At 36.8% G+C, this 27,542-nt stretch overlaps 1 protein-coding gene across 3 annotated transcripts in view; it reads left to right on the forward strand.

Annotated features, from left to right (window-relative positions):
• Nucleotides 1–27,542, forward strand: part of LOC126827754 (atrial natriuretic peptide receptor 2) — a 215,537-nt gene that overhangs the window by 127,971 nt on the left and 60,024 nt on the right. For all 3 annotated transcript variants that reach the window (XM_050557269.1, XM_050557271.1, XM_050557270.2), the window contains exon 2: nucleotides 13,594–13,705. In XM_050557269.1, coding sequence (XP_050413226.1) covers nucleotides 13,594–13,705 — 112 coding nt within the window. The remainder of the gene's footprint in view (nucleotides 1–13,593; nucleotides 13,706–27,542) is intronic.

Below are 27,542 nucleotides of genomic sequence, written 5' to 3' on the forward strand. Positions count from 1 at the left end.
TGACGTCATAGGGTTAAAAGTCGCTCGTGTGACCTCTGACGTGACCTATCGCAACAACCGGTCAGATCTTCATGTAGTGTAGGCCATCGAAAGTATAAAAAAACGAAACGAAATATAGATCCAATTAATTCCAATTAATCCAATTTGGAAAAAAGCCTGGTCATGCTTTTTTGGCTTTGAAGTTAAAAATTACCCGTCATTTTATAGTAATACCAGATGTTACTCTATATTAATGTATTCTATTCACAGGCATTACGATTTTTTTAACAATATGTAACGATAAAGAACAGTTTCTTTCTAGAATGATATCTCTTTATTTTAAATGCACACAATAACGTATTTTAAAAGGAATTTCGAAACATTCATTTCTTTAACATACCAGGTTTGACAGCTTTATACAATGATTGTGCATTATGCAATGATATAATTGAATAATGTTCCTTAATTGTTAAATTTGAGCGGTTTCCTAATTCTTTCTGGTTTATCGTACTTATTATACGTTTTTATTCGATAGTTCCATTTCTTCAACATACAAAGCTTGTATTTTTATAGGTGTATGGCTTATAATATTTTGTGCAATGACACAGTTGCATAATACCTATCTGTTCCTAAATTGTTAGCTTTAACCCCCTTTTAACTTTGTCTTATTTGAATTATCGTCCCTTGGAATTATTTAATTTCCTTCAGAAATGGCCTCAGATACAAGGAACTCGAAATCAAACTTTCAAAATTTGTATCACGACAGGCCCTGGACTGGACGCTTACGGCTAGCCCCCAGATCCATTCCCTTGATTTGATATTTGTTATTTCTTGCAATGTCTATGCAGTCTGCCTTGTCCGCAGGTTTGTCTTGGCGGTTTTGTTTTGTGTGTATAGTGCGATCATCCTGCCCTTGCTCTTGGGTAGGCCACATTGTCGCTTTAAAAATGTAAAACTCATTACCAGAAAGAGAAACTTACTGTTCGGTGATTATTTTAAAGGCTCGTGCCTCATTATTTGTGATTTATTTCAATACAAATTAAAACGATATGTAATAAAGATTATTAGTTTGGGGATATTTTTACTTGCGGGAGCCTCGTGGCTCAGTGATTAAGACGTTCGATCCCTGCGTTGGCCGAGAAAGTTCATCGGTATTTTCCGGCGTGATTCCTCCTTGTCAGTGGTGCAGGACAGAGGAACTGGCAAGGGACAACGTATATGTTCGGATGGGACAAAAAAACGAGGTCCTATGTACACATTGATGTGCACGTAAAAGAGCCCTTGGCAGACGGAATTTGATATGATAGTACGCCGTAGCGCCACTGCCTGGGCAAAATTTCCAACATAATATGGCGTATGCCCGTCTTCATTAGCCCAGTCGAGGCAAAACAGTAGGACGTTAAACCCCATTTCATTTATATTTACTTGCACAAAGCATTAATGAATGTTGGGTCAATTGTAATTTGTAACTAACGTCTTCTTGCAATTCGTCACAGTTTCGAGCATTTTTTATATGTTTGACAATTATTCCTTTGCCCTTTCTATTCATCAATTATTAACTTGTGGTATTTTATTTTCTACCAGAAAATCGAAACATGCTTTTACTTTGACAGGTTTTGAATTAGATCTATACTTTATTTCCCTTTAACGACCGCCATCATAGGAGTAAAGGGCATCTAGTTATTAACACCAAATCAGATTTATTTTTTAATATCATTTTTAAACCCCGTTTTGTTGCACTATGGCGAAACATGGGAGTCCCATGATCGTGACAATCAAGTACGCTGATTAGATGACAGTGTAAAAACTATCAATATGGCGATAGATATTGACGGATGGCCTCTTTTCAATTCTCACCATTTAATTCACGTTTTTGTATTCGGATCTTGCGAGGTGTAAAATTGATATTAGATTTTATCGAAGCTGTCCGTCACTCGATACACCGTGTATGTTCTGTTAATTTGAATTCACACTTTTCAGCGTTGATTTTCACTTGACGTAGCTTTAACCCCTTGAGAAAACATCGTTTGATGATTTGAATGTTAATGTTGTACGGTGAGATAAGTCCAGTTCAACGATGATAGTCGACAAGACTATTTGGCACTTGTTATTTCTATGAAACTAGTTGGATATTCCGAAAAATCAGTAATAGTTATATGGTCCCTGACATGTAAGTCGGAAGTAGATTGTAGACCGATCGACCGTGTGTGTCACGATGTTATGGCTATATCTATACCGGTATAGGTACGGTGGAGAGATTAAAGCATATTGGTAGACATTTAATTAGACTATAAATTTCAGTGTAATTTGAAATATGCAGCCTCCTAATTTATCCTTTAATCTCTCCACAGAACCTATACTTAGGTAACCTCCTAATTTGTCCTAGCACTGTACAAAACTTATACTTCAATCGTCTGATATATACAGAACTTAATTTAACGTTATAGGCTATATGTTATATTTATAGCACGGCTTCCATGAGTTAACAGGTTTAACCAGAGCCCGAAGGCCGATGGGGTTAAACCTGTTAACGAATGAAGCATGCTATAAATGACTTGTAACATTGACAACAGCTCAACATGCTTATTGTTATTGCACAGAAAACCCACCCCACTTCTCTATATTATGATTTCTACTAAAACTAGTGTAAACCAGCAAAAGTGTGCAATACTATTGAACATGTCTAGTTATTGCACGGTTAAGCTCCACCCAATCTACTAGAGGGGAAAACAATCTACTTATTTAACGAAAAGAACAAGGAATATTTCCCATCCATAATACTAACTCGTAAACAATTAACATTATTGCGCGGTAGTCGAGTGACCTCGGAACTAGACACTCCACTAGAATGTCGACTAAACCCTGCGGATATTTTCATGTCCGGCCTTTGCTTGTCGATGTCCAACCTTTTACATATTTGAGTGCACGTAAAAGAGCCGTTGATAGTAGGAGATCTGGGCTGCATTCTCTACCTTGCATTGCTAACTTAACTATAGAAATGAAAATTACCATCCATTTGTTAGTCCCAAAATAACCTAAGTATTGTGTTGATCAGAAGTTATCTATTAAATTTTTTACAAAGTGGCAAGTCTACTTTCGGTTTCATAACATTTGAGTTTCAGATTTATAGAATTTAATAGAAAAAGGAGTGTGCATTAATCAGTATTGTCAGAAACAGTGTTAAATAAAGCTAACTGTATCCTGTCAGATGAGATGTATTAAGCTGCCGGAGAAAGGGTTAATCCAAGTTGACAGTAAAGTATTATTAATCAAATAAAAACCTATAAATACGCTGGATATCATTATTCAGTTACACCGAACAGATAAATTGACTGAAATCCAGTTCCCCTCTGCACCTGCAGTCAATCCATAAATGTGTTGTCGGCTGTAAGATTTACATCAAATGTTCCAAAGCATATTATCTGTGTAGGAATGCTCGCAAGAGAGCAGTGGGAATTCAGTCATTTGCAATCATTTCTTTAATCCAGATAACCCACCAGTAACAGTCACATATGCATTTCAGGGATGCAAGTGACATATACGTTTTATCAACGAAATCTACACGGCGGTAATAAATTGCCGCTTTTCACAAGATTTTTCTAACTTGATTAAAGTGTCAGTCGATACAAGAGCAACATTGACCAATCAGATCATGTAGATACATCTATTTTTTTTTCCTCCGCAGTGCTGTGGATCAGCTGCACGGTGTTATCCTATAAATAATGTTTCAAAGGAAGATGCGAAAGTTGAACAAATTGTAGATGATTTTTTTCTTTTGGATTATTTTTGTTTTGATACAAACAGTGCCCACACTTTAGAAATTTGAAGATATTCCAGGAATATTTTTTCATTTATAATATTAAACAAACGGATTCTCTAAAATAGCGGTTATGTTTTGCATTCAGAAAATACCCCAAAAATACATGTAGATTATCGTGATCTGTTCAAAATCATGGGGTTAGTTTTGCTCCATGAAGGTCGAATAAAATGTCGTTAATTTATAAGTTCAAGTTCTACGAAGAGCGAGATCAAATATTTCATAAACTTGAAAGTGGTCTATAATATTATTTTCATATTCAACAGGAAACTGTTTCGAATCAAATGTGACATGGGGACCCTTTCTTAAATTTCCAACAAGGTAATTGGTTTTATACTGCGATCTCTAGAGTTTGATATTAATTATTACCCATTTCTTTTAGTGACATCTAATTACTACCTGTAGTGTGGGTATCTTGGTAGGCAATATACATCACAGCTGTACAGTTTTACGTTAATCACGCTCGTACCAACTTGCAGGTCGATGAGATCGAGTCAAGAAGTTCCACCAGCGAACAGACCAATTTGGCACTGAACGAAATATATTTAAAGTTATGACACCCGTCTCGTAGATGGATACAGGGAAAACTGTTGTCAGGTTAATATGAGCATGGGTCTGGGTTTATGGAGGCCACGGACCTCACAATATTATAATTGCATAATAATATTAGTGTCTAAAAAGGAATGGTAGCCCAAATGATACGTTTAATTGGTTGAATAAAACGTTGACCAGTGCATACAAAATAAAGTATGAGTGTTTTTCTTCAGAACCTTTGTCATTGGGTGACTGATGGTTCGGTTAGGGTTTAAAATCTCTTTTTCTGGCGTGCTTTCCCCTTGTCAGTGATGCAGGATCGGGGGCCTTACAATGAAAGCTGTCTAGTCGTTCGGATGGGACGAAAAACCGAGGCCCCGTGTACATATTGGCGTGCACGTAAAAGATCCCTTGGCAGTTGGAATTCGATATAAGACTAGGCCGTAACGCCGCTACCCGGGCAAAATTTCCCTCATAGCACACTGTATGGCGTATGCCCGTCTTCATTAGCCCAGGTTAGGAGCAGAACAGTAGGACGTTAAACCCCATTTCATTTCATTTAAAATCTCAATAGCTCAAACGTTGTATAATATTACAGCGAGTTCCATTAAAATTATATCATGTGTGTGATCAAACATGTTTAGATTCCTTCTTACGCAATTAAACCTTTGGAAAAAAGACTGATAATCTAATTGTTGGATTATGGAAACTTTGATTTGAATGTCAGTTGTCAAGTTTTTGTGTGTTATGGGGTTTATGTACGGATCCACAGAAATGATCTTGTGGATTATCAGGTTTATGTGCGAAATAGAACCTCAGAATTCATCTTGTGGGTTATCATGGATGGACCTACAGAACTGATTTTGTGGATTATCAGGTTTATGTATGGTCCAAGAGAATTGATCTTTTGGGTTATTTGGTTTATGCACTGGCCCGCAGAATTGATCTTATGGTTATCAGGTTTATGTTCTGACCCACAGAATTGATATTCTGGGTTATCAGGTTGCTGTATTGGCCCACATAATTGATCTTACGGGTTATCGGGTTATGTTCTGACACACAGAATTGATCTTGTGGGTTATCAGGTTCATGTACGGAGTCACAAAACAGAGCTTGTGAACATTGATAAATAGTGGTTCCCAACATCCAATACGCATCACCCGAGACCCCAACTTCCCAAAGAATTATACCACCACCAAGGAGTCGCTGTACAATTATTTCTACATAGTTACACACTCATAAGGTTATAAATCATATTCCACAGTTTTGACATTGATGGAAAGGTTGCGCATTTCTGTTGCAAAATTAAATTCAAATATTCTTTTATTTGAGTAGGTAATTTACATGATAAAACATTATTTCATTACGAGGTAATGAGCAGAACCAAAGTATCCTTTCCTTTATTCTTTGATTTTTCATTTTTCATTCTCATCTGACAGCACATTACCAATATGACGCCAGTGATTCTTCTAATCAATTCAATTGATGACCCATGTTCAAAGATTCAACAGAAAATTCGAATGAATTGATTGCTTTTTGACACAATGATGAAAGCTATTCATCAAATCTCTAATTCTATTTTTTTTAAATTGTAAATAGACATTGGATTCGATGCATAGTAATATTGATTCATAAGGTTTGTTTTTTAATATCATTTAGTTGCCTTTAACTTTGTTTATTAAGATGCGGGATTTTATAATTTTTACTAAGGAATAGTTTTAAGTCCTTAGATGATTAGTTCATTTATTTTGATTGAAAGATTTTCGTTTTTTTTTTGGTTTGTTTCAAGATAAAATTGCTTTTAACCCTTTGGATCACTGGCCATCTTTTTCTTAGAATGGTTGGTTTGGCCTTGCAATTGAAACATTGCATTATGGGTGTATATGGTGGGGAATTGCATTATATATTGCTATACACTCACACAGCCATGTATCTTTTAATTATAGGGTCAATGATATAACCAAAAGGCTTTTGTTTAATTTGAACGTTGTGTAGCAGAATTAAAGGTGCATTATGTAAGAGCTAAATTTGCATGTCTTCTTTCTGGCTTTAAAAGTTATATAAATTATTTATCCACATGGCATGCCCATAATCACCCCCTACAATATCGGACGGCCAAGATGTTGAGTGGGTTAGACAATGTCCACTACATCTGAAAAGCGAGACTACGTATATGTTCTTGGCAATTGTGCATCTGAAAAGCGAGACTACGTATATGTTCTTGGCAATTGGACTTGACTAGTTTAGCTATTTCTTGCCAAAGCTTAAAACATTAATAACTTCGCTCAGAAAAAGGAATTTGACTGAAATCTTCAATATATGAATTTTCCATTATCTGTAGCAAGAACGACCAGCTATTCATCAAAAGTTTACATAATGCATCTTTAAGGGCAGTATAATCTTTTCTTGGGTATTTTTTGTAATGTAACTTTATATTTAGATTTAATTAAAATTTCCTGTGATTCAATCATCAGTAAATAGCCTCAACTGGGTAATATCGTATACACAGGACACCTTATACATGCAATTACTATTCGAGAGTTTTGTTCTTTAAAATCTTATAACCGGGGGGACCATTTTGCTAGACGTTGTTTAAGGCCATCAAACATATTTCACAACACTATCAATAATTCAATCGTCTGGAGAGGTTACCTTCCCTTGGCGTTTACAAAATATATATATATATATTCAACAAACGAGTGAAAAATAAATACTTATTCCGCAAAATTTCTTTATTTTTCTTTTCTTTTAAAGCGAGGAATAAACTCGTCAATACTTCATTGTCCACTCCAACGCTTTATTTGATTTTTGTTAATAGAAATCGAAAAATCTTTATGCAAAACGAAACGAAATGTGGCGAGTGTAAATAATGCACACTGTTTGTTAATGATTTCTACCAAATATGCACATTAGGGGGGTTATTAGAATGGGTGGAAATGTTTCATAGTCTAGTAACTATCATCAACGTCCATTAGTGAATGCTTTCAATGAATATAAACCGTCTTTTAAAAGACTTGCGTTTATAGGTTTGTTCCAGTTGCGTGTACCCAGTTGAGAGCATTATTATACCTAAAGAGTAATATCCAATCACTGTTTACTTACTCTTCGAATTATGATTGAATATTTTATGACAAAATTGGCACCATAAATGGAACCTTCGTTCTTGTTTCATTTATCTCTTCGTTAAAGTATATGTTAGACCATTTTACTACACTATAGTACTATAATAATGATTTCATACAAATGACAGGTTTTATTTTCTTACTCACTCTAATTGGCCAGAAACATAGAATACTCGTTTCGCTCTGTATTTATTTGTTAGATTGGTTACCAGGCTTTATTTCAATCAAGCCATTTCTTTATAAGACAAAGTTTGTGATTGGTCGGTTTCAGCAGAACAAGTTGCCAATCAAAACTGGTAATGCAGAAACTATCGGGAAATCTTTTGAAATGCCTTTTTATTCAAATATTTGAGTTGCTGCCTTAAACAAAGTCATCTGTACTGTAATGATATCATCACATGTTCGTAACATGTGTTTATGTGTTAATGTAGTAAAAAACAATGTTTTGTAGTAGTGGCAAACAGTGTTTTTAAGGGTTTTGTAAAGGCCACCGCGGACCGATATACATTTGTTGGCGTCTAACAAAACAAATGTTTTATACCTTTAATTGAATTTCCCACAAGCGAAGAATGTATAACGCAAAGGAAACCGACGTTGTTCAAAATGCCGACATTGATGTCACGTGATTAACCCAAACATCACGTGGTCACAAAATTGCGACGTAAGTCATTTCGGTACCACGTGATTGTTCGCGAAATACTCATTGGATGTCCGTTTAAAATGTTTCCCTATCTGTTGAAATTCAACGCAAACGAGACTTGGCGCACATTTGTTGGCTGAACCATGTTTTTGAAATCTAACAAGTTTGATCTCGCGAACGTTGCTCGGCCAACAAATGTTCATGATGAAATCCGACGCAAGTCGGCTAACTTTTGTTGGAAAACATTGTTCGGCCAGCAAATGTTAACCGGTCTGCGGTGGGCTTTAGAAAACAACCCAAATCCCATAAAATGTACTTTTGGTAAATACCAAATCCATCAAAAACTCACAGGAATATTTGATTGAATTTTAAATTATAAAAAAATTAATGCTGACATCACTTTATCAATGCTAACCAATTAATGCTAAACTGTAAAATAAAAAAAATCTCAGTTTCTTTAGATCTACGGAAAGTATAATATACAGATATTGATTTGGTTGTTGTTTATAGATTACATTACATCTGTAATTTCCGAACTGGAAACACTTCATTATTTTATTTACCTAATGCTGCTTTAAAAATAATTTTGTTATAATTTACAACGGCAACTGTAAACATTTCAGCTTATTAATTTAATTTCCTGTCATCGGTTTGTGTTTCAAAACGTGTATTAATGTTCAAAGCAATGACACCTCAGGTGTAAATATGTCACAATAACTGCTCCCTAGGCACAATATCTACTCCCTCGGAATATCTGCTTCTGACATTAAGACGTGCTATAAGAACAGAAGCATACCTGGATGAATTAAAACTGAATGAACGGGTCAAGATCCGATTAACCTTAAGGGAGATATAAGATTCTGAATATAAGGGATTTAACTAAATACAACTACTTCTAATTTAGAAGCATTATTTTCGTAATAAGAAAATGTATATGCACTGAATCTGTATACAATTAGCCCCGCTTGAGAACAGACACGAAGCCATTAACCGATAGTTTTAAAGCTGTCAAAAATTTGTTTCAAATCCCTCTCAAAACTTTGTATTCGCGGGGAGATACCTCAAGCTATAAATAAACTGTTGTCGCCTAACTTCATTGAGCGAGGGTCCATTTTTCAGAATGTATTTTTTATTACTTCATTAATGTCCCCCAAACCGCCTAACCATTTGATCACGAAATAACAACCGCTCCCTCAGTCAAGCTAACACAAAATAAGCTGACAGACAACAGGCGGGTTGCAGTTAGTGATACGCTGACATTTTTTTGCCCAGTGCTTGCCCCCTTGTTATTTTTCAAGTAATCCAGTATTTTTCTACCAAGTTTACCATACTTTTGGGAGAATGTATCTTTAATTTCTAAATCGCGGATTTTTAGTGGAAAACACTAAGCATACTTCTAGAATTATGAGAAGTTTTTATTCTGCTTCCATTTAATAAAATCGAGAATGTTTCTTTAGTCCTTGTGTGTATGAAATATGTAAAACGGATTAACACCACATTACAAAATCGTATACTAATTTGCGAGTAAGGCGACCCTTTCAGGGCAAAGATCTGTTATTTAGCGCAATCTGGAATCAAAAGAAGACACCAGCGAATGAATTCCCATTAATCTGATCGATTTCTTTTTAAAAGGGAACTGAAAGAATATAGAACCTACCAATGATGCTCTAATTTGGTGAGGTTTGGGCCGCCAAAAGTAAATTAAATATTAAAATCACAATGGAACTCGACAAATGAATGTTATTGTGTGCTTTAGGCAAATTAGTTAAATTGTATCTTTATTTAGTTTAGTCTTTATGATCTTCTATACAAGATGTAATATATTCAGAGTGGGTGCTTGTCTGCGATATCACCCTAAGTGGAAACCCGATAAACTAACCTTGGTGCCGACTGCATTAATCTTGAAACTGTAGTGGAGGTCCGTTTACATATTGACGTGCAAGAAGAGCAAAATGTCCCACAAAGCACACTGCGTAGCGTATGTCTGTCTTCATTGGTCCAGTAGAACGTTAAAAATGAACGTCCTACTGTTCTGCTCCGGCTAGGCTAATGAAGACGGGCATACGCCATAGAGTGTGCTACGAGGGAAATTTTGCCCGGACACCGGCGCTACGGCCATCTGCCAAGGGATCTTTTACGTGCACGCTAATGTGTACACGGGACCTCGGTTATTCGTCCCATCCGAACGACTAGACACCTATCCTTGTCAGGCCCTACGTCCTGCAACACAGTAGGACGTTTAACCCCATTTCATTTTAATATTTGATCGGGATTGACTTCCGTGACAAAAATAGGCATGGCAGCGAGAACCATCGAACAGACTTGGCAGTTATCTCGGAAAAACCAGAGCTTTGAGTGAATTCCTGTACTTCTGGAAATGTTTTGTTTGCCAAGATTTTGGATTATTATTAGCCAGAAATTAATCTGTTGATATTCTTGATTCACTGTCTGTATTTTTCTTGCATATACCTGAATGTTCCCAACTCTGCAGTCCCCCACCCCTCCCCGGGGTTCCTGGCTCGTACACCCATGCATGAAGACCAGTGGACGATCTGTTGGTGTCAATGGAACAACAGCGTTTAACAGCACACAGTGATAGAACTTGTATGTTAAGTAAAATGAGCCCGGCAAGATATAAAATATGGAATAAATCGAAAAAAAACGAATTGTGGGTTAGTTTCGGGTCACAATAATTATGTAATAAATGGAAGAAAGCGATAATACCAGGGCAAAGCCGGGATGTACCCGTTCCAAAATACATAGTATCGTTTTCCAGTAAATGATAAAATAGCAATTCTGAATAGGAACACTGCAATCCCACATATTATTCAGTTTCTAAATCAGTATTCATTATTTTGGGACGTGAACGCCTTTCGTTTTGTGCTACAAGACAGTGTGATGTTTATCTATGCTTCGTATATATCCCCCACGCATCCGCACGAATATAGGACTAATAATGTCCTGAATGGATATAACTAATATAAGTTGTCGATATCATGATGCGCTATCACCGGTGGTCAGAACTTGAATTCATATAGTGTCCATATACATCTTTCCCGAATTCTTCTTATTCTATTGCAAGCTGTTACTCGTTTCTTTTGTTCAAATTTCCGTAATGCTCGACAGAAAATCTTGTAATGACTGACTTCTAATAGCAGTTGCGTTTTAATCAAATTTTGTAGAAAATACCTTACCTATTATCTTGATCTGTTTGTCATCATTGCGAGAGAACAATAATTTATATATAAAATATTTGAAACCAATATTTGTTTTTTCTGTTAAAGATTTTTAATGTCTAAAAATTGATATTTTGCGTTCTTAATTCTCCAAACTGAGATAGCTACACTCGCTTGTTTCTTTACCAACGGCTTTTCAAAGATAATTGGGTGATCGTCGGCTCCATGTATTTCGAGAAAAATCATTACACAATTTGCGTTGGAGTGGTTATTTAGAAGAATGCGAACGGCAAGGAAAATGTAACTTTCGAATTATCATGCGGAATTTTCAAAATTCAATAACTACTTGGCCTTTAGACATAGTTAGAATCATCTTGAGCAGAAATCTCAAGTTCACTCGCAGCATCTTTTGTGTGACTTGCCTAAAGAGATTAAGATTATAGGACTATTGGGAACTTGATCTGATCGCAGTATGTCTACGAGTTTTGATGGTTTTAATCGAAGTACATGCGGGCTGTGAAATTAACACGATCTTTTGACGCTTGTTTGTAATGCAATTTCGTAGACAAAAACAATTAAAATGCCTCCCTTGATATCCATATTGACAAACATCTCGTCTGAGGTTGAATTCACGTTACTGGATAATTATTTCTTATACTAGCCTGGTTTGTCTTGATTAAACAAACAGAATAAAGAGTGTTTGTTAATTAGTTCAACATAGCGCTCTCAACATTTTTATAGACCCGATTAATATATGGGCTAATTATTCTCGATGAACCGTCAAGATAGAGACCCATTTGTTAATTATTTCATTAGAATATTGCGATCATCATATTACTCGAAAGTTAATAAGACTGCAGAATGGGAGTATTGAACGGTGGTCCCATTTGAAAGTAAATAAAGGAATTGGATTCTAAAAAGCAAGCTTGGTGAAAATATTCTGAATTACTTTTCTATAATTGCATCGATTTCAAAATCAAACATGTTAAGTTGCATTGAGTCTTACTTACGGTACACACTGGAACGAAAAATAGTTCATGTTCAAACAAGAACAGAACCTTTTTAATTCCTCAGGAAGATCGCCTTTTTTTCGTAGTTCTACAAGAAATCAAATAAGGATGTAAAATAGATTAGATCGTTATTGATATTACCATGTAAATGCGGAGCCTCGGATTACCACCGACCGAATCTTACCAATAAATGTTACATCCTGTTAATTACGAAGTATTTCTTCCAAATCCTTCCGAGTAAATTATATAAGCTCGCGTATTTAATATCGGACCTGAACTCTCTACCCCATCCCATTGTAGATTACCAAATGCAGAGATGAGAGGAGGGAAACGTTTGATGTTTAAGAGGACGTAAGCCTAAGCTTTTCACAATCTGGATTTCAACTTTTATGCAATCGTTTCATGCTTACTTCACAAAATTTAATCAATTTTATTGCTTTATATACATTTGTTTTAAAGTCAAAAGCTGTGAGCTCTGAAATTTTGAAAAAAGATCGATTGTAACGCTTTTATGAAACGATAACAATGTTATTCTACTCAAACAAAGTCACGCTCTTGACAGTTCAGTTCCCAAGTCATCTAACCGTCCATATCTTAAGCTTAGCAAGTGTCGAATCCTGTTGCTTTATGTAATTTGTTTTTAATTCAAATATTAATAAAACCCTTTGGAAGTTCTGTAATTTCCCTATCATAAAATTCATCAGATTTGTTTCAAATGATTAAACGAAATGCTAGATGAAAGAAAAGGAACATTAGGATTATATGTATAGATTAGCGTGTTAGCACAAAGTGCACAACATCGTGATATGTATCGCCACTAATAAAAAAAAAGCAACTTGTCGATGATATCAATTTTTCCTGTCAGATATGTTACGCTTCCGCTTGCTGTTGTCAAATAGAAATCCCCCACATAGTATTTACTTAAGACTCCTTGAAACCTTAACAACCGTCGAATACCTCTTGCCTCGCTAAAAATAATGTTGTTTCGGTGCCATACTCAGATTCATAAAATCTATTAAAGGAGAATATTCCTCTATTTCTGATTGTATGTATTATGTAGATAAACTATCGGCACCAAGAATCTAAAAAAACTAATCCCAGCTGTGTTTGTCTATAGGTTCTCATGTTATCGTCACTAGACCTTCAATGACGAGAATCTGACGACAAATTGTCTGGAAAGACCTTCCATAAATATCTAAATAAAAAATATAAATGTTTTATTTTCGCATAAATCTTTTTAGATAAAGCTTATTAGTATCTATCCACGGGAACCTAACCGAAACATATTAATATTGTCGTTATTTTATATTTTCAGTGGTTGTATTGTGTGCCTCGCCAGATTCTGTGAGAGAGATAATGATCAAGGCTCATGAACTAGACTTTGACAACGGAGAATATGTCTTCTTTAACATCGATCTTTTCAGCAGGTAATTATTACTTCATATTTTAAACTACTTGTCTAATCATTCAATATCAAAAAAGACATCGCGGGTGGATCTAAGCAAAACAGATTCGACTACGTCTGGAACAGACACGTGGTTTACAGAGAGTTTTGTCAAGTTGTGGTCATGAACGGTTGATTCCAGTGACAAGTCCAGTTGTGGTCATGGACGGTTAATTCCAGTGAAAAGTCCAGTTGTGGTTATGGACGGCTAATTCCAGTGACAATTCAAGTTGCGGTCATGAACGGTTGATTCCAGTGACAAGTCAAGTCATGAACGGTTGAATTCGATGACAAACGAACTGTTCGCAAGAGACGAGAACGCGAGCGGAGATAAGAACAGGGCGAATATGTATATCACTATTATCCTAGTCACGACAAACCAAAACTTACACTGTTCGCAAAACGGCACACAAAAGAACAAGAAACAATGCTCGTTGTGTTTCGAATTGGACTTCAAAGTACATGTATAATAGACTTCTCCAAGGACTTACTATGACTTCAATATAACCCACTGTGACTTCAATATAACTCATATAACTCACTATGACTTTATATACAAAACTCAGGAATACACCGTTCTTCTAAAATATGTTTTTATATTAAGCAGGATACAAAGTTTACAACAGCCATGATATTACAAATATAAGCTAACAAGTATACATCAAAAATAAAACATCTTTCGGTTTCCTTCAAACCTGCTTCAATGGCGGCTAATCTCTGAAAACGCTAAATACTGTCCCTCTAGGAGCGCCGAATGGTCTCTTGGTCTCTGATTAGACTCGAACTCACTGGTTTCTTTTATTCCCCTGATTTCTGGGATAAGCGATTTATTAATTATTCCACCTAATGTAGTTTCTGGAAATTTAAAGTGATATCTTATTTGACAGATTTCTCAAACGATATTTTAAGTTTATGGTTATATTTTTAGATATAAAAATTATCAGTTACAGCTGTTTTTATTAAGTGTTTTTGAAGTCAATGAAATAAGGATTTACCGTCGGTAATTTACCAATCTGATTAAAATACAGATCTATAATTCGTTTTGTTTTTTATATTTTCGATGGCCTACACTACATAAAGATCTGGCAAGTTGTACTGGGAGGTCGTGTCAGGGTTGTACGAGCGGCTTTTGACCCTATGACATCAGATTGATTAATCAATCAGCGTTGACTTTTCTAGCTTTACCCACAGTTCCGTACATGGCACGCTAAGAAGTCGCCGTAAAAGACCGTTTCTCTGGCTAATCCCTTACTTTAACTAGAACGCCTATAATATAACAACTTTTCCGGATCCTAGTGTAGTAAAGACAAGTAAAAAGAAATTTTGAACTATAAAAAAAACGAAACGAAATAACAGGGAACGCGGTGAGAATACGTAAAAATTACTCGTGGGAGATTTACACAAAGTAATACCCGCTTAGAAACGCATTCCTCGGTTACCGAAAAGAATATGATTTTTTTTTTTTTTTGGGTAAATCTACTATCGTTTATGTACGGATTTTTGCGGAATGGGTAGACCGCCATTATCGGGTTTTCAATGACTTTTCTATGAAAAAGACAGTTAACATACAGACGGTGGCATAGTTGGGACGGGGATGTACGATTAGTTGTAATAAAAAATTAAAAATTTGTAAATAATGATACAAAAATTCATTGGCTGAGCTCTGGCTCTAATTGTTTTTGTCAATTTTTGAAAAGATGAGCTTTTAATCGAGATTTTAAGATTGACAATTTAACGCATGGGAGAGGGAGAGGGGATGATGAAAGGGGTGTATAATACCCATCTTCATTAGCCTGGATGGAGCTGAAAAGTCGGTCGTTAAACCTCATTTCATTCATTCCCACGTAATACGATTCCTCTTCGCGACCGTTCTGTTCAATTGTAAATCTATGACATTTACAGAATTTGGCTATAATTAATAAAACACTGAATTAAAATATTCCAGTTCGCCTGAAACATTGCATATTTATAAATGTGGCTTCTATGCTATCTGTGGCAGCATTATTGACGCAGCGTTTTTGTTTTAGAATTAGAACTCGAACAGCTGATAAAACCCAATAGACCCACCATTTTGACCGTATTGAACCATAGATCGTGTAATGTGTGGGCGGTAAGTCACGAGCTGTGTATAATGTATATCTTGTACCCGGTTTCACTAAACTTTCGCAGTTATTAATTTTTAAAACAAAACAACAGCTCGTTAACTTTTTTAATTTTTTTAGATGAATATTTAACATTACAAAATGGATTCCACATTTATCTACGGTAGCTGATTTAGAACACGCCAAAAAAAATAATAATATCTCGAGCGCTCGAAATACTAAGTGAGCGCTTGAGATACTAAGTCGAGCGCTCAAGATAATTAAGTCAAGCGCTCGAGATAATTTAGTCGAGCGCTCGAGATGATACAACCGATGTTTTAAGCTGTATAATTTTGTGCATTATTTAATGATAAACTTGCAGAAAAAGATATTCATTTGTTCGTTTTTACAACCCCCCCAAAGCTGCAGTGATGGAGCGGATAAGACCCCCCCCCCCCCCACTTCATCCCAATTATCGCGAGCGCTCGACTTAGTATCGCAAGCGCCCGAGATACTAAGTCGAACACGTCTTAACTGTTGCTTTAAGCTGTATAATTGTGTGTATAATTTAGTGATGAACTTGCAAAATAAAGATATTCATTTGTTCGTTTTTACAGCCCATCCATAACTGCATTAACGGAGCCGATACCCCCCGAACACACACTTCATCCCATGCTCAACGCCACCACTAAATATTTCCCATTATCCCCTTCCAAGTTAAGGTGGGAGTAATCTGGGATGTGGGAGGAGTTGTAGCGCTTCATGCTATAGCTGGCCAGCTGCCTCGGGATTGTAGTTCTGGGTTCGGTGTGAGCGTATGTGACTTGTCGTAGGAATCAAAATGCAAGATAAAATTAGAACCCCGAGCAAAATATCTTTGGCGGATTAGTCGCCCTCGTCTACGAAAATTTACACCCTGTTGCAAGCCTGGAAATAAGGTACATGTCACAGACAATGTCAGTCACAGATTCAGGCTTTGTCCGGCACTTATTTGTATTTTTATTGATATTATTTATACATGTCCGACACCAATTGAAAATGTCAGGTACTATTTCATTAGTGACTGACATTTTGTCGGGTACATCTAAAACCGTTATTTCTAGGCCTGCTGTTGACCAAAATGCTTAATAGTATTCTGACATCCTCTCTGCTAATGGAAAATCCAATTAAAATACATTTTTAAGGTTCATCATTCGATAACCAAGTTGGTTACAAGAGCTACCCAAGTTGCTATTTATAAAGTCAGCGACGTCTATTACATCAGCAGGATATTTATTGCGTCGCAATTGTCTGTCAGAAATGCCTATATCCGCAACTTCTTTTAAAATTAAAATTTTGGCTAGATTTCCCAATAGCAAATATGATATCAAAATAATATGAAGCATACTGGTTCAACAGGGTGTAAATTTTCGTAAACGAGGGCGACAACCTCTCCCACATCCCAGATTACTCACTCTTTAACTTGGAAGGAGGTAGATACAATGGGAAATATTTAGTGGTGGCTTTGACCATGGGATGGAGTGTGGGGGGGGGGGGGACTCCGGAGGGGGGTATCCGCTCCGTCACTGCAGCTTTGGATGGGCTGTAAAAAGGACAAAATGAATATCTTTATTCTGCAAGTTTATCATTAAATAATGCACACAATTATAAAGCTTGAAACATCGGTTGAAACGTGTTCGATTGTATTATCTCGAGTGTTGGACTTAATAAACTCGAGCGCTCGACATGACTTAATTATCTCGAGCGCAAGACTTAATTATCTCGAGCGCTCGACATAGTATCTCGAGCGCTCGAGATATTAATTTTTTGCGTGTCCTAAATCAGCCACCGTATAGAACTGTTTGGGGGGGGGGGGTGGCTCCAAATGTTATATAAATTATTGTTTAAACTGTTATTCGTATGACAAGCCCATAAGGGGGTTGTGAATGGCCTAGTGGTATAGAGTGTCGCGCTTCGAGTTGTAGCTGGCTGGTCACCTCTGGCTTGCGGTTGGGGCGCCTTCTCAACCTCGTGGGTTTTACTCCGGTTTCCTCACACAGGAAAGACCCCTACGCTTGCGCTTAGATAATACAAATGAAAATAAGGCAACTTGTCTGCAATATCATCCTCGGTGAAAGCGGACATTAAACACTAAGAACAACAAGACAAGCTCATATTCAACTAGACAATGTCTGTTATATCTTTGTTAAACGTTAACATAGAAAATAGATACTTGTTGTTGGAGTAGCAATGCTTTTTTGACAATCGAGACTATTTACGACATATGTTGTCAAAACTTCAAACATTCATAACATCGCTCAGAATAAAGTGATGTGACTGAAATTTTCAATATATTCGCAGTCTAATTTTAAACTATTATATTATAGCAAGAACGGACATAATTCCTCTTTATAAGGGGGCTACTTTATTATCAGTGGCGGGGTTGGATGGCCGAATGGTTAGCGCGTGCGCTTTGTATCATAAGGTCTGCCATTGAGTCAACTAGCGTGGTTTTATTTCCCGGTTGTACGTGACAAGGAGTAAGATCGCCTGTCCATCCTCGTGGGTTTTCTCCGGGTCCTCTTATTTCCTCCCACTGCTAAAGACTCCTACGCGCAAACGAATTATTGAAATAAAATTGAACCAGTCCCAAAATTGAGTCAACTAGCGTGGTTTTGATTCCCCGGTTGTACGTGACAAGGAGTAAGATCGCCTGTCCATCCTCGTGGGTTTTCTCCGGGTCCTCTTATTTCCTCCCACTGCTAAAGACTCCTACGCGCAAACGAATTATTGAAATAAAATTGAACCAGTCCCAAAATTGAGTCAACTAGCGTGGTTTTGATTCCCCGGTTGTACGTGACAAGGAGTAAGATCGCCTGTCCATCCTCGTGGGTTTTCTCCGGGTCCTCCTATTTCCTCCCACTGCTAAAACCCCTACGCGCAAACGAATTATTGAAATAAAATTGAACCAATCCCAAACTGACCTAGTTTGTGTCGAGTGGACGTTAAACCCCATTTCTCTCTCTTTCTCTCTATTATCGGTAAGAAATTAATTTAGTTGATTTCAATTCATATTTTATTTTTAAAACAATTCTTGAATGTGATTAATGTTGGTGTTGACGTGCCATTTCATTCATTATTTTCCCATTTTCATATCAATAAAAACATTCACGATTCGTGTCGGATTCGGAATTATCTTATTTTTCCGGGTTCTATGCGACCTGGTCATTACTCATTTCCTTCATTATTTCAGTTTTTCGAATTTTTTTAGTGTTTCATATTCTCCGATGTCTATTTTACTATACAAGTAAATTGTATACGACTGAACTTCATCACCTGCGTCCCCATGCCCCGGTGATAACTACATCGTTAAAGTCATCAATTTGATTCTTGAGAAAAAAAGAGGCTGTGAACGAGTGTGTAACAACGACGTATATTTATAAATCAACAGCCTACAAATATGAAATGAAATGGGGTTTAAAGTCTTACTATTCTGCACTGAATAGTGCTATGAGGGAAATTTTGCTCAACACAGTGGCACAACAGCCTACTCTTATTGCCACGGGTTCTTTTACGTCTTCATTGTGTAACTTTGTTTGTTTATAATTTGTACATACAAGTTAGCAATTACTTATTGACCGTTTCTCCTATCTTATTCATCCATCATTCATCCCTTCATTCGTCTATCCACCCATCTACCTAGCAAGCAAAAAGATATTAACGTTGTGTTTGGAAAGATTCATGTAGCATTCCCAAAGATTTACAGGGATAATGCGGAGGAATGGGGAAGGGGGGCATACGGGTCAGGGGGCAGGGAAGGGGGGCAGCTGCCCCCTAGCTTTTGGGCAATCTGATTTTCTGGCAGACGGGTCCAGTGAAAACAAAAATTATTATTTCATCTAGTTGGCAAAATAAAGTGCCCCAAATCTAATAAAACACCAATTTTACTTTCTTTTAATTCAATACCACGAATTTGTAATGAATTGACTATGGATTAAAACATTTTTGTCTGGAGTCACTCTGCTTTGTGCGCCATTTTCGGACATCGATTATTATTTGTGAATGCAGCTGCAACAGTCTGGTTGGATGGTTGGAATTCGGGTCGACATTGAAGGGGATTTCAGTTACAAAACCATTAGACAGGACAACTTTGGAGTTGCTTAACTCACGGGCTAGGATAGCAGAAAAAACCTTTGGGGTAGTGGCATTTTCAAAAAAATTTCCAGGAGGGCGAGGCCCCCACACCCGGAGACGATTGGTTGTTTGTTTGGGATTCGGGTCAGCCACCTTGGGTAGGCTATATATTGGACCACATTGAAGTCACTGTATTCACGGGCTGGAATAGCAGGAAAACGCGTTCCCAATTTTTTGGGGTGGGGGGGGGAGCTTCCCAACCCGAATTTTTTCGAGCATTTCGAGTTCTGCCCCCTTAACAGTCATTGAGCCCGTGCGCCTAAGGTGATTCTACCAACAAACTATATATATTTTGTCAACGGTATAGAAAGTGTTATTTCCGTTTGTCGAGACAGAGGTTTGAATAGAGTAAATACATTACCATACGATTAGTCCCAGCTAGAATAAAATCAAGACCTTTTATTACAAGGGCTAATACTCGTACAATACTTCGCTCAAGTATCTTAAGTCTTTGTAGCGTATGAAGTAAATAGGTTTAGCCTCTCTGTCTTACCCAGTGATCAGAGTTGATCAAAGTTGATCAGACGAACGAAAGGGTTCCATTAGAGCGGTTCATTACTTCTTCTGCTTCAGTTCATGAACAATATCAACATTGCCCACAGCTACTGGAATAATATAGAAAAACTCATTTACTTTCTCAAAAGGCAATCATAATAGTAAGTAGTGCTCAAAGACATAATAGGTAGTTATAATAGTGAATATGAACTGGTCATTGCGCATTTCTCTTCCGCTGATCCGCGGTTTACCCGATTAATAATATCAATTGGTTAGTAGGTTATTTTTACAGGTGGGTTTTTTCGGTATTTTCCTTAATCTGATCTTAAAAGTACATAATGAAAACAGTAATCTTCGTTACGTTCGGCGTGGACAGCGAACTGCATAGTTTTATGGGAGAAACTGGTGCGCCCTCAGTGGCACTGAACACATGACACACCATTGTACGCTTCTTGAGTTGTACGCTGCGGGAAACTGTACATAATAGTTATCTACACTGTTCCCAACCCCCAGTGTATTCGTTATCAACTAAATTACCTCCATTTAGTTAATATTATTTCTAAATTTAGAATAGTTAATTATTTAAAATTCAATACCGGATAATATGAAAATTAAGTAGCGGGATCTGCGTGAAAGCTTGACTGCCACTAGATAAGAGAACAGGAAAGAGAAACAGAAAAAGTCCGTGCATACCATGTTTTTATAAGGTATAGAATGAATATAAACAAGGGAATGTACGGACTATTTCTATTTTTCTAGTGTTCTCTTATCTAATGACATTCAATTACTTTATTGAATTGTCAGGTATTCTCTTACAGTCCCATATAACAACTTTTGGTCTTCGAAAAATTATTAGTGAGCAGAAATTCGGCCGTGTATCTGTTATCACTCGTCACATTAGTCAGTTATATAGAGGGATGACTCGTGTTTTCCTTTGGCGTTCGTCACTTTCGATTCAGGAAACCTGTATTACTCAGCTATCGTAGCAATGATCTCTGTGTTAAAATTATATTTTGAATGTGTTTTACCAGCTCTATCACATATATGAGAATGACTGGCACCAATATTGTCCTTTAACACAGAGATCATTGCTACGATAAATGTGTAATGTTCCAACAAAAGGAAGTGACGAACGCAAAAGGAAAACACGAGTTATCCTTCTGTATAACTGACTGCTCACTAATAATTCCTTCGAAGACCAAAAGTTGTTACGTGAGACTGTGAGAGGATATCTGATAATTCAAAAAAGTAATTAAATGTCACTAGATAAGAGAATACGAGAAAAATAGAAATAGTCCGTACATTCACTTGTTTTTATTCATTATGCAAGACATAATCTGATTATTGCAAGTCTTAATTTAGGCTTCAGATGTTATAGAAATTATAAATTAGATCTTTATTTAAACAACAAGACCAAAATCAACTCTGTAGACCCACGGATGGCTCGGCTACAGCTCGGATTTAAATAGGATTTCACTAATTGATTAAATCAGATTTGGGGTAACCTGATGAAAATACGTCAGTTAGATCGAGGCTAAATGATAGAGTGTACTTAGCAAGGCCGCTGTAAAGCGTTTCCGCATGCCATTGAAAACTTTACTTGATAATCGAGATATGTAGGTGGAGTTAACGCCTGTCAATCAAACGTTCGACGAAGGTGAAGACACATTTCGCTACCATTTCTAGGCAAATATTACAACGATGAGAACTATGTTCAGAATAAAGTAATTTGACTGAACTTTTCAATATATTCTTCTTTCATCATCTACTTTTGAACCGTTATAGCAAGAATGGCCAACTCTCTATAAATATCTCCCATAATGTATCTTTAATAAAAACATGGTAATGCCCAGCCTTTTTCTGTATTTTTTCGTTTCCTCTTTATATATATAGTGACAGTCAATTTCTGTTTTCCTTTTGCGTTCGTCGCTTCCGTTTATTGAAACCTTGATTACACATTTATCGTATCAATGATATCTGTTTTAAAATTATATTTGGAACCTGTTAAACCAGTTCTATCACATATGTGATAATGACTGACACCAATATTGTCCTTTATTAATAGATAATTAAGTGACCATTTTCTCAACGTCGTATTATTAGATGTTACCGTAATGAATCGTCTACAGCTAGACCAGAGACAATTTTGTTATGTCTGGGCGATCTATCAGAAAGTTATACATTTATATATCCCATGACAATAGTTAGATATTACATCAGAAATTATGTTGTCATTATTTTATTTTACAAAATGTCATATACATGTATAAATAATCTAACAACAGTATATAGTCTCAACCATTGACATAGTCGAACATTTATGTTATGTAAATATGAAAATAGTACTCTGCGTCGGTTGCAAAAAATGAATAATTTTAGTCACCCCAACCAAACAAAAAGCCCAGACTTACACCTTTCATAGAAACAAAACGATAAGTGAAGTGATTCCATCAGGTAAAGGCAGTCATAGGCTACATATGAAGTCAATAAATACTGTTAATCTGCATGTTTTTATTAAACATGCATTATGCAAGATCTAAATCTGCCTGTTGCAGGTCTTTCTTTAGGCCTGAAATGTTTTCTAAAGTATTAATTAGACATTAATTAACTGATCCATGCCTTAATCAACTCTCGATGGCATCAGATTTCTCCGATATTAAATAGATTAGAATGGTTCAGCGATACTTTAATTTAATCAAATATGGAGGACCGAGACTTAGCTTCGATCAACCAGTACGGTGGTTGAAATTATTGCACACGTCTGTCAAACTTCAAAGGCTAATATCTTCGCTTGCAATAGAGTAATTTGAATGAAATTTTCAAATTATTCATTTTACATCATCTACTTTCGAACTATTACAGCAAGAATGGCTAGTTCTTTATCTAAATCTTACATAATGTATCTTTAATTAAATGTCACTAGATTATTTTCTTCTCTCAGATGCCCTCTAAGTAAAATTTAAATCAGATTTTGTTAAATAGGTGCCAAGATTTTCGCTGTGTTGAAAATCGTTTTTGCTCGGACACTTTCTTTAAAATGACCTCTTTGATTTGGCTGGAAAATAAAATGATCAATTTCGTAGTATTGATTTGTTTTGTGGGATGATAATCTGGCAATGTTGAAAATTGTAATCTATAGATAAAGCAAATCTTAATATTATTATATAATCAACACAGTATTGTGACAGTTATAAGCCAAACATGAAAGTAGGATTAGTAAACCAACCGACTTCCTCCTTATTTTTGTAAACAATAATTTAATCTTCATCACTAATCGAAATAATATGTCAGACTAGCCCAATTCAATGCATTATTTTGATCTAAATCAGTCGAGAGATTTAGCACCTTAAAAACCAAACCAAAATATTATCAATGATATTCGAAATTAAAATACACTATATAGATGTTGTTCTCTTACCGTGAAGTTGTTCACTTATCGTAAATATATGGGATTATATATTAGAATCATTAGTCTACGGATATAATGGTTCAAGCTCCGTTTGTAATGAACAAAGGAAAACATATCCCAGAAGACAACGCGGAAGGAATTATCAATCTATGGCTGATTCACTAAAAACAAAATGAGAGAGAAAAATGGGGTTTAACGTCCACTCGGTCATTTATGGACTAACATATGGTTCAATTTTATTGCAATAATTCGCTTGCGCGTAGGGGTCTTTAGCAGTGGGAGGAAACGGGAGGACCCTTAGAGGTCACAATTTTGATCCGATTTTGATAAAATGAAATGAAATGAAATGTTGTTTAATGGCACGTCAGCTCCAACCGGGCTATATTGCGCCAAACATATGGTGATTTATGAGAGACAAGTTAAATAAATATCACAGAAAAAGTATTATATGCATAAATAAAAACAATATCACAGTAACTAAAATTAAAAATGAAATAAACCTTCTATGCATATTAATATTTAAAATACAAAAATGAAGTGATAAATATACAATTAAAATTTATGATAAAAACATGTCTCTTTTAAAAAGTCTAGTATGTTACAATATAAACCCGGTTGGGCAAATAGATGACGTAGAGACTGGCAACGGTAATATTTTGATCTTACGTTCTTGAGATGATTGCACTCAATCAAGATGTGTTTTACTGTCAAAGGAACATGACAGTGAACACATTCTGGTTGAGGCTCTCGCTTCAAAATGAAAATATGAGTTAAAAAAGTATGACCAATGCGAGAGCGGCACAAAACAACTTCATCCCTCCTGCTGGTTCTATAGGAGCTTGGCCAATCTCCTAAAAGAGGCTTAATGTTATGAAGTTTATTTGCCTGGCCAATTTCCTAAAAGAGGCTTAATGTGATGAAGTTTATTTGTGCCTGCAAGATCCCAAGAGCGTTGCCAGCTGCCATAAATGAAATTATTTATATTAAATTTAAAATCTTTATATGGCGTTAAAAATTCAGATATGGGAAGATCTAAAGCAGACTTGGCAGCCGAGTCTGCTTGATCGTTCCCTTTGATATCCATATGACTGGGGAGCCAGCAAAGGACAATGTCCTTGCTGGTACTCTCGAATGATAGTAGCAGACGATAAATGTCTGCCACTAATGGGTGATCGAGCTGTTTGTTGTTTATTGCTTGTAGGGAGGACAAAGAATCAGTAAATATTATATATTTAAATATAGATGATGATTGAATGAACTCCAAGGCCTGTAGTAAGGCCTGGAGTTCAGCTGTAAAGATGGAAGAAGCAGGTGGAAGGCGGACAGAAAATGTCTCAGATGGTGTCACAGTAGCCGAAGCTACCCGATCATCATCTTTCGAACCATCTGTATATATTGGAGCATAATCACCATATTTAGACCTTAGCTCTCGAAAGAGAGACTGAAACACCGTTGAGCTAGTATCTCTCTTTTTATGTTGCGAAAGATCGAAATCGATCTTTGGGGGAGATACAGCCCACGGTGGAGTCTCAAAGAGAGGGGTATTCGCGATACTGTCAAGACTGATACCAGCCTCAGACAAAAGGGGTTGAATTCGAATGACGTTAGTCTTAACAAGATATAAATGCTCATGAAGAGGTCTAAATATGGTGTTAAATGAAATATGGTTTGGAAGTGATGCAATTTTCGTAGCATACTGCAGGGCCAGTTTATCACGTCTGTTGTGCAGTGAGGGCTCATGCGCCTCGACGTATAAACTGTCCACTGGAGATGTACGAAATGCTCCTAAACTGATTCTAAGTCCCTGGTTGTGTATGGTGTCGAGCTCTTTGAGATAAGACTCGTGGGCAGACCCATACACAAAACACCCATAATCGAGTTTTGATCTTATAAGAGCTCGATATAATCGGAGCAAGACCTTACGGTCTGCTCCCCAGTCAGTATTTGATAAGACTCTCAATATGTTGAGCGGTTTCAGGCATTTCTTTTTTAGGTTTTTAATTTGGGGGATAAATGATAATTTCTTATCAAATATCAGCCCCAGAAATTTGGTTTCATCCACAACTGGAAGGCGGTTGCCATCCAAGAAAAGTTCTGGATCTGGATGTAAACCTCGTTTCTGACAGAAATGCATGCAGACAGTCGTGGATTTCGAAAAACGAAATCCATTTTCGGTTGCCCATTGTTGAAGTGAATTCAAACAAAGCTGCAACTTACGTTCGATTATCCGCATGTCTGTAGAACCATAGCACATCTGAAAGTCATCAACATAGAGAGCCGATTTTGATGAAACTTGAAATTAATATTTATCACCCATAGATCTTGGTTCCTTTCGATTTTCGCGCATATCAAATCATAACATCCTAAATTATAGTTTATCACACATATAATATAAATTTTGGAAACCAGGGATAAATGTGCATCGGCTGTCACTGGTGGCGGGCATTTACTTCTGAATAGGACCTACGCACGATTATAACACTGGGCCCTTATTCACGAAAACTTAAACTAAGATACAATCAAAATTTTAAGAAATACTGCAATTCGATTGGCTGACCAGTAAAATCAATTTGCATATATCCAATTTGCATATTGGTCAGCCAATCGAATTGATTAATTGATCGTAAAATAATTACTGTAAATGAAATTTACGGGTGCTGTAATTGATGACCTCGTTTCCAAATATACTATTCAAAAAAAGTAGGGGATATTTGATTTTTAAGTGTTATTAAAGTCACCTAATGAAACTGACGAAGAAACAAATGACAAAATGAAATGAAGTTCACATTCATCGATTTATTCCAAATGATCGTTAGACTAAGTAAGGCACAGACTGACCATTATAAGGGTAAAATGATACCCGGGGTCAAACAGCAAAGTTACCACAGCATCACAACCAAGTCAGTAATGGGTAAATCCTCCTCTGTTTGCCAAACAAGCATTGATCCGACGTGGCATACTCCTAATGAGACGTCTAAGGTCATTTTGGTCCAGATTGTCCCATTCCTGTTGCAACGCAGCAGCAAGTTCTTGGACATTGGCAGGACGTTGTTGACGTTGACGTAACCTCTGTCCAAGCATGTCCCAGACATGCTCAATGGGGGAGAGGTCGGGACTCAGTGCTGGCCAAGGTAATGTGGTGATGTTCTGTTGTTGGAGGTAACCTGTAACGATCCTGGCCCTGTGACATCTTGCATTGTCATCCTGGAAGATGAAACAGCGGCCATGACGTCGTGCGAACGGCACAACATGGACTGCCAAGATGTTGTCCCGGTAGTACTGGCCTGTAACACGCCCTGCAACAACATGTAAAGCCGTTCTTCCAGCAACAGTGATGCCTCCCCACACCATAACAGAACCACCCCCAAATCGATCATGTCTGATGACGTTAACGTCTTGGAAGCGCTCGTTTCGACGACGCCACACCCTCCTACGTCTGTCCAAAAAATCAACAGTGAACCTTGACTCATCTGAAAACATCACATTGCTCCAGCGTCGATTATCCTAGTGTTGACGATCCCTACACCAACGACGTCTTGCCTGAATGTGATGATCTCTCAAACAAGGGATCACGCGAGGACGTCGGGCGCGAAGGTGACCCCTATGCAGTCGATTCCGAATCGTCTGGCCACTCACTCTCACACCAGTGTCTGTTTGAAGAC

Source organism: Patella vulgata, chromosome 7, assembly GCF_932274485.2.
Source record: "Patella vulgata chromosome 7, xgPatVulg1.2, whole genome shotgun sequence".
Classification (NCBI taxonomy): Eukaryota; Metazoa; Mollusca; class Gastropoda; family Patellidae; genus Patella; species Patella vulgata.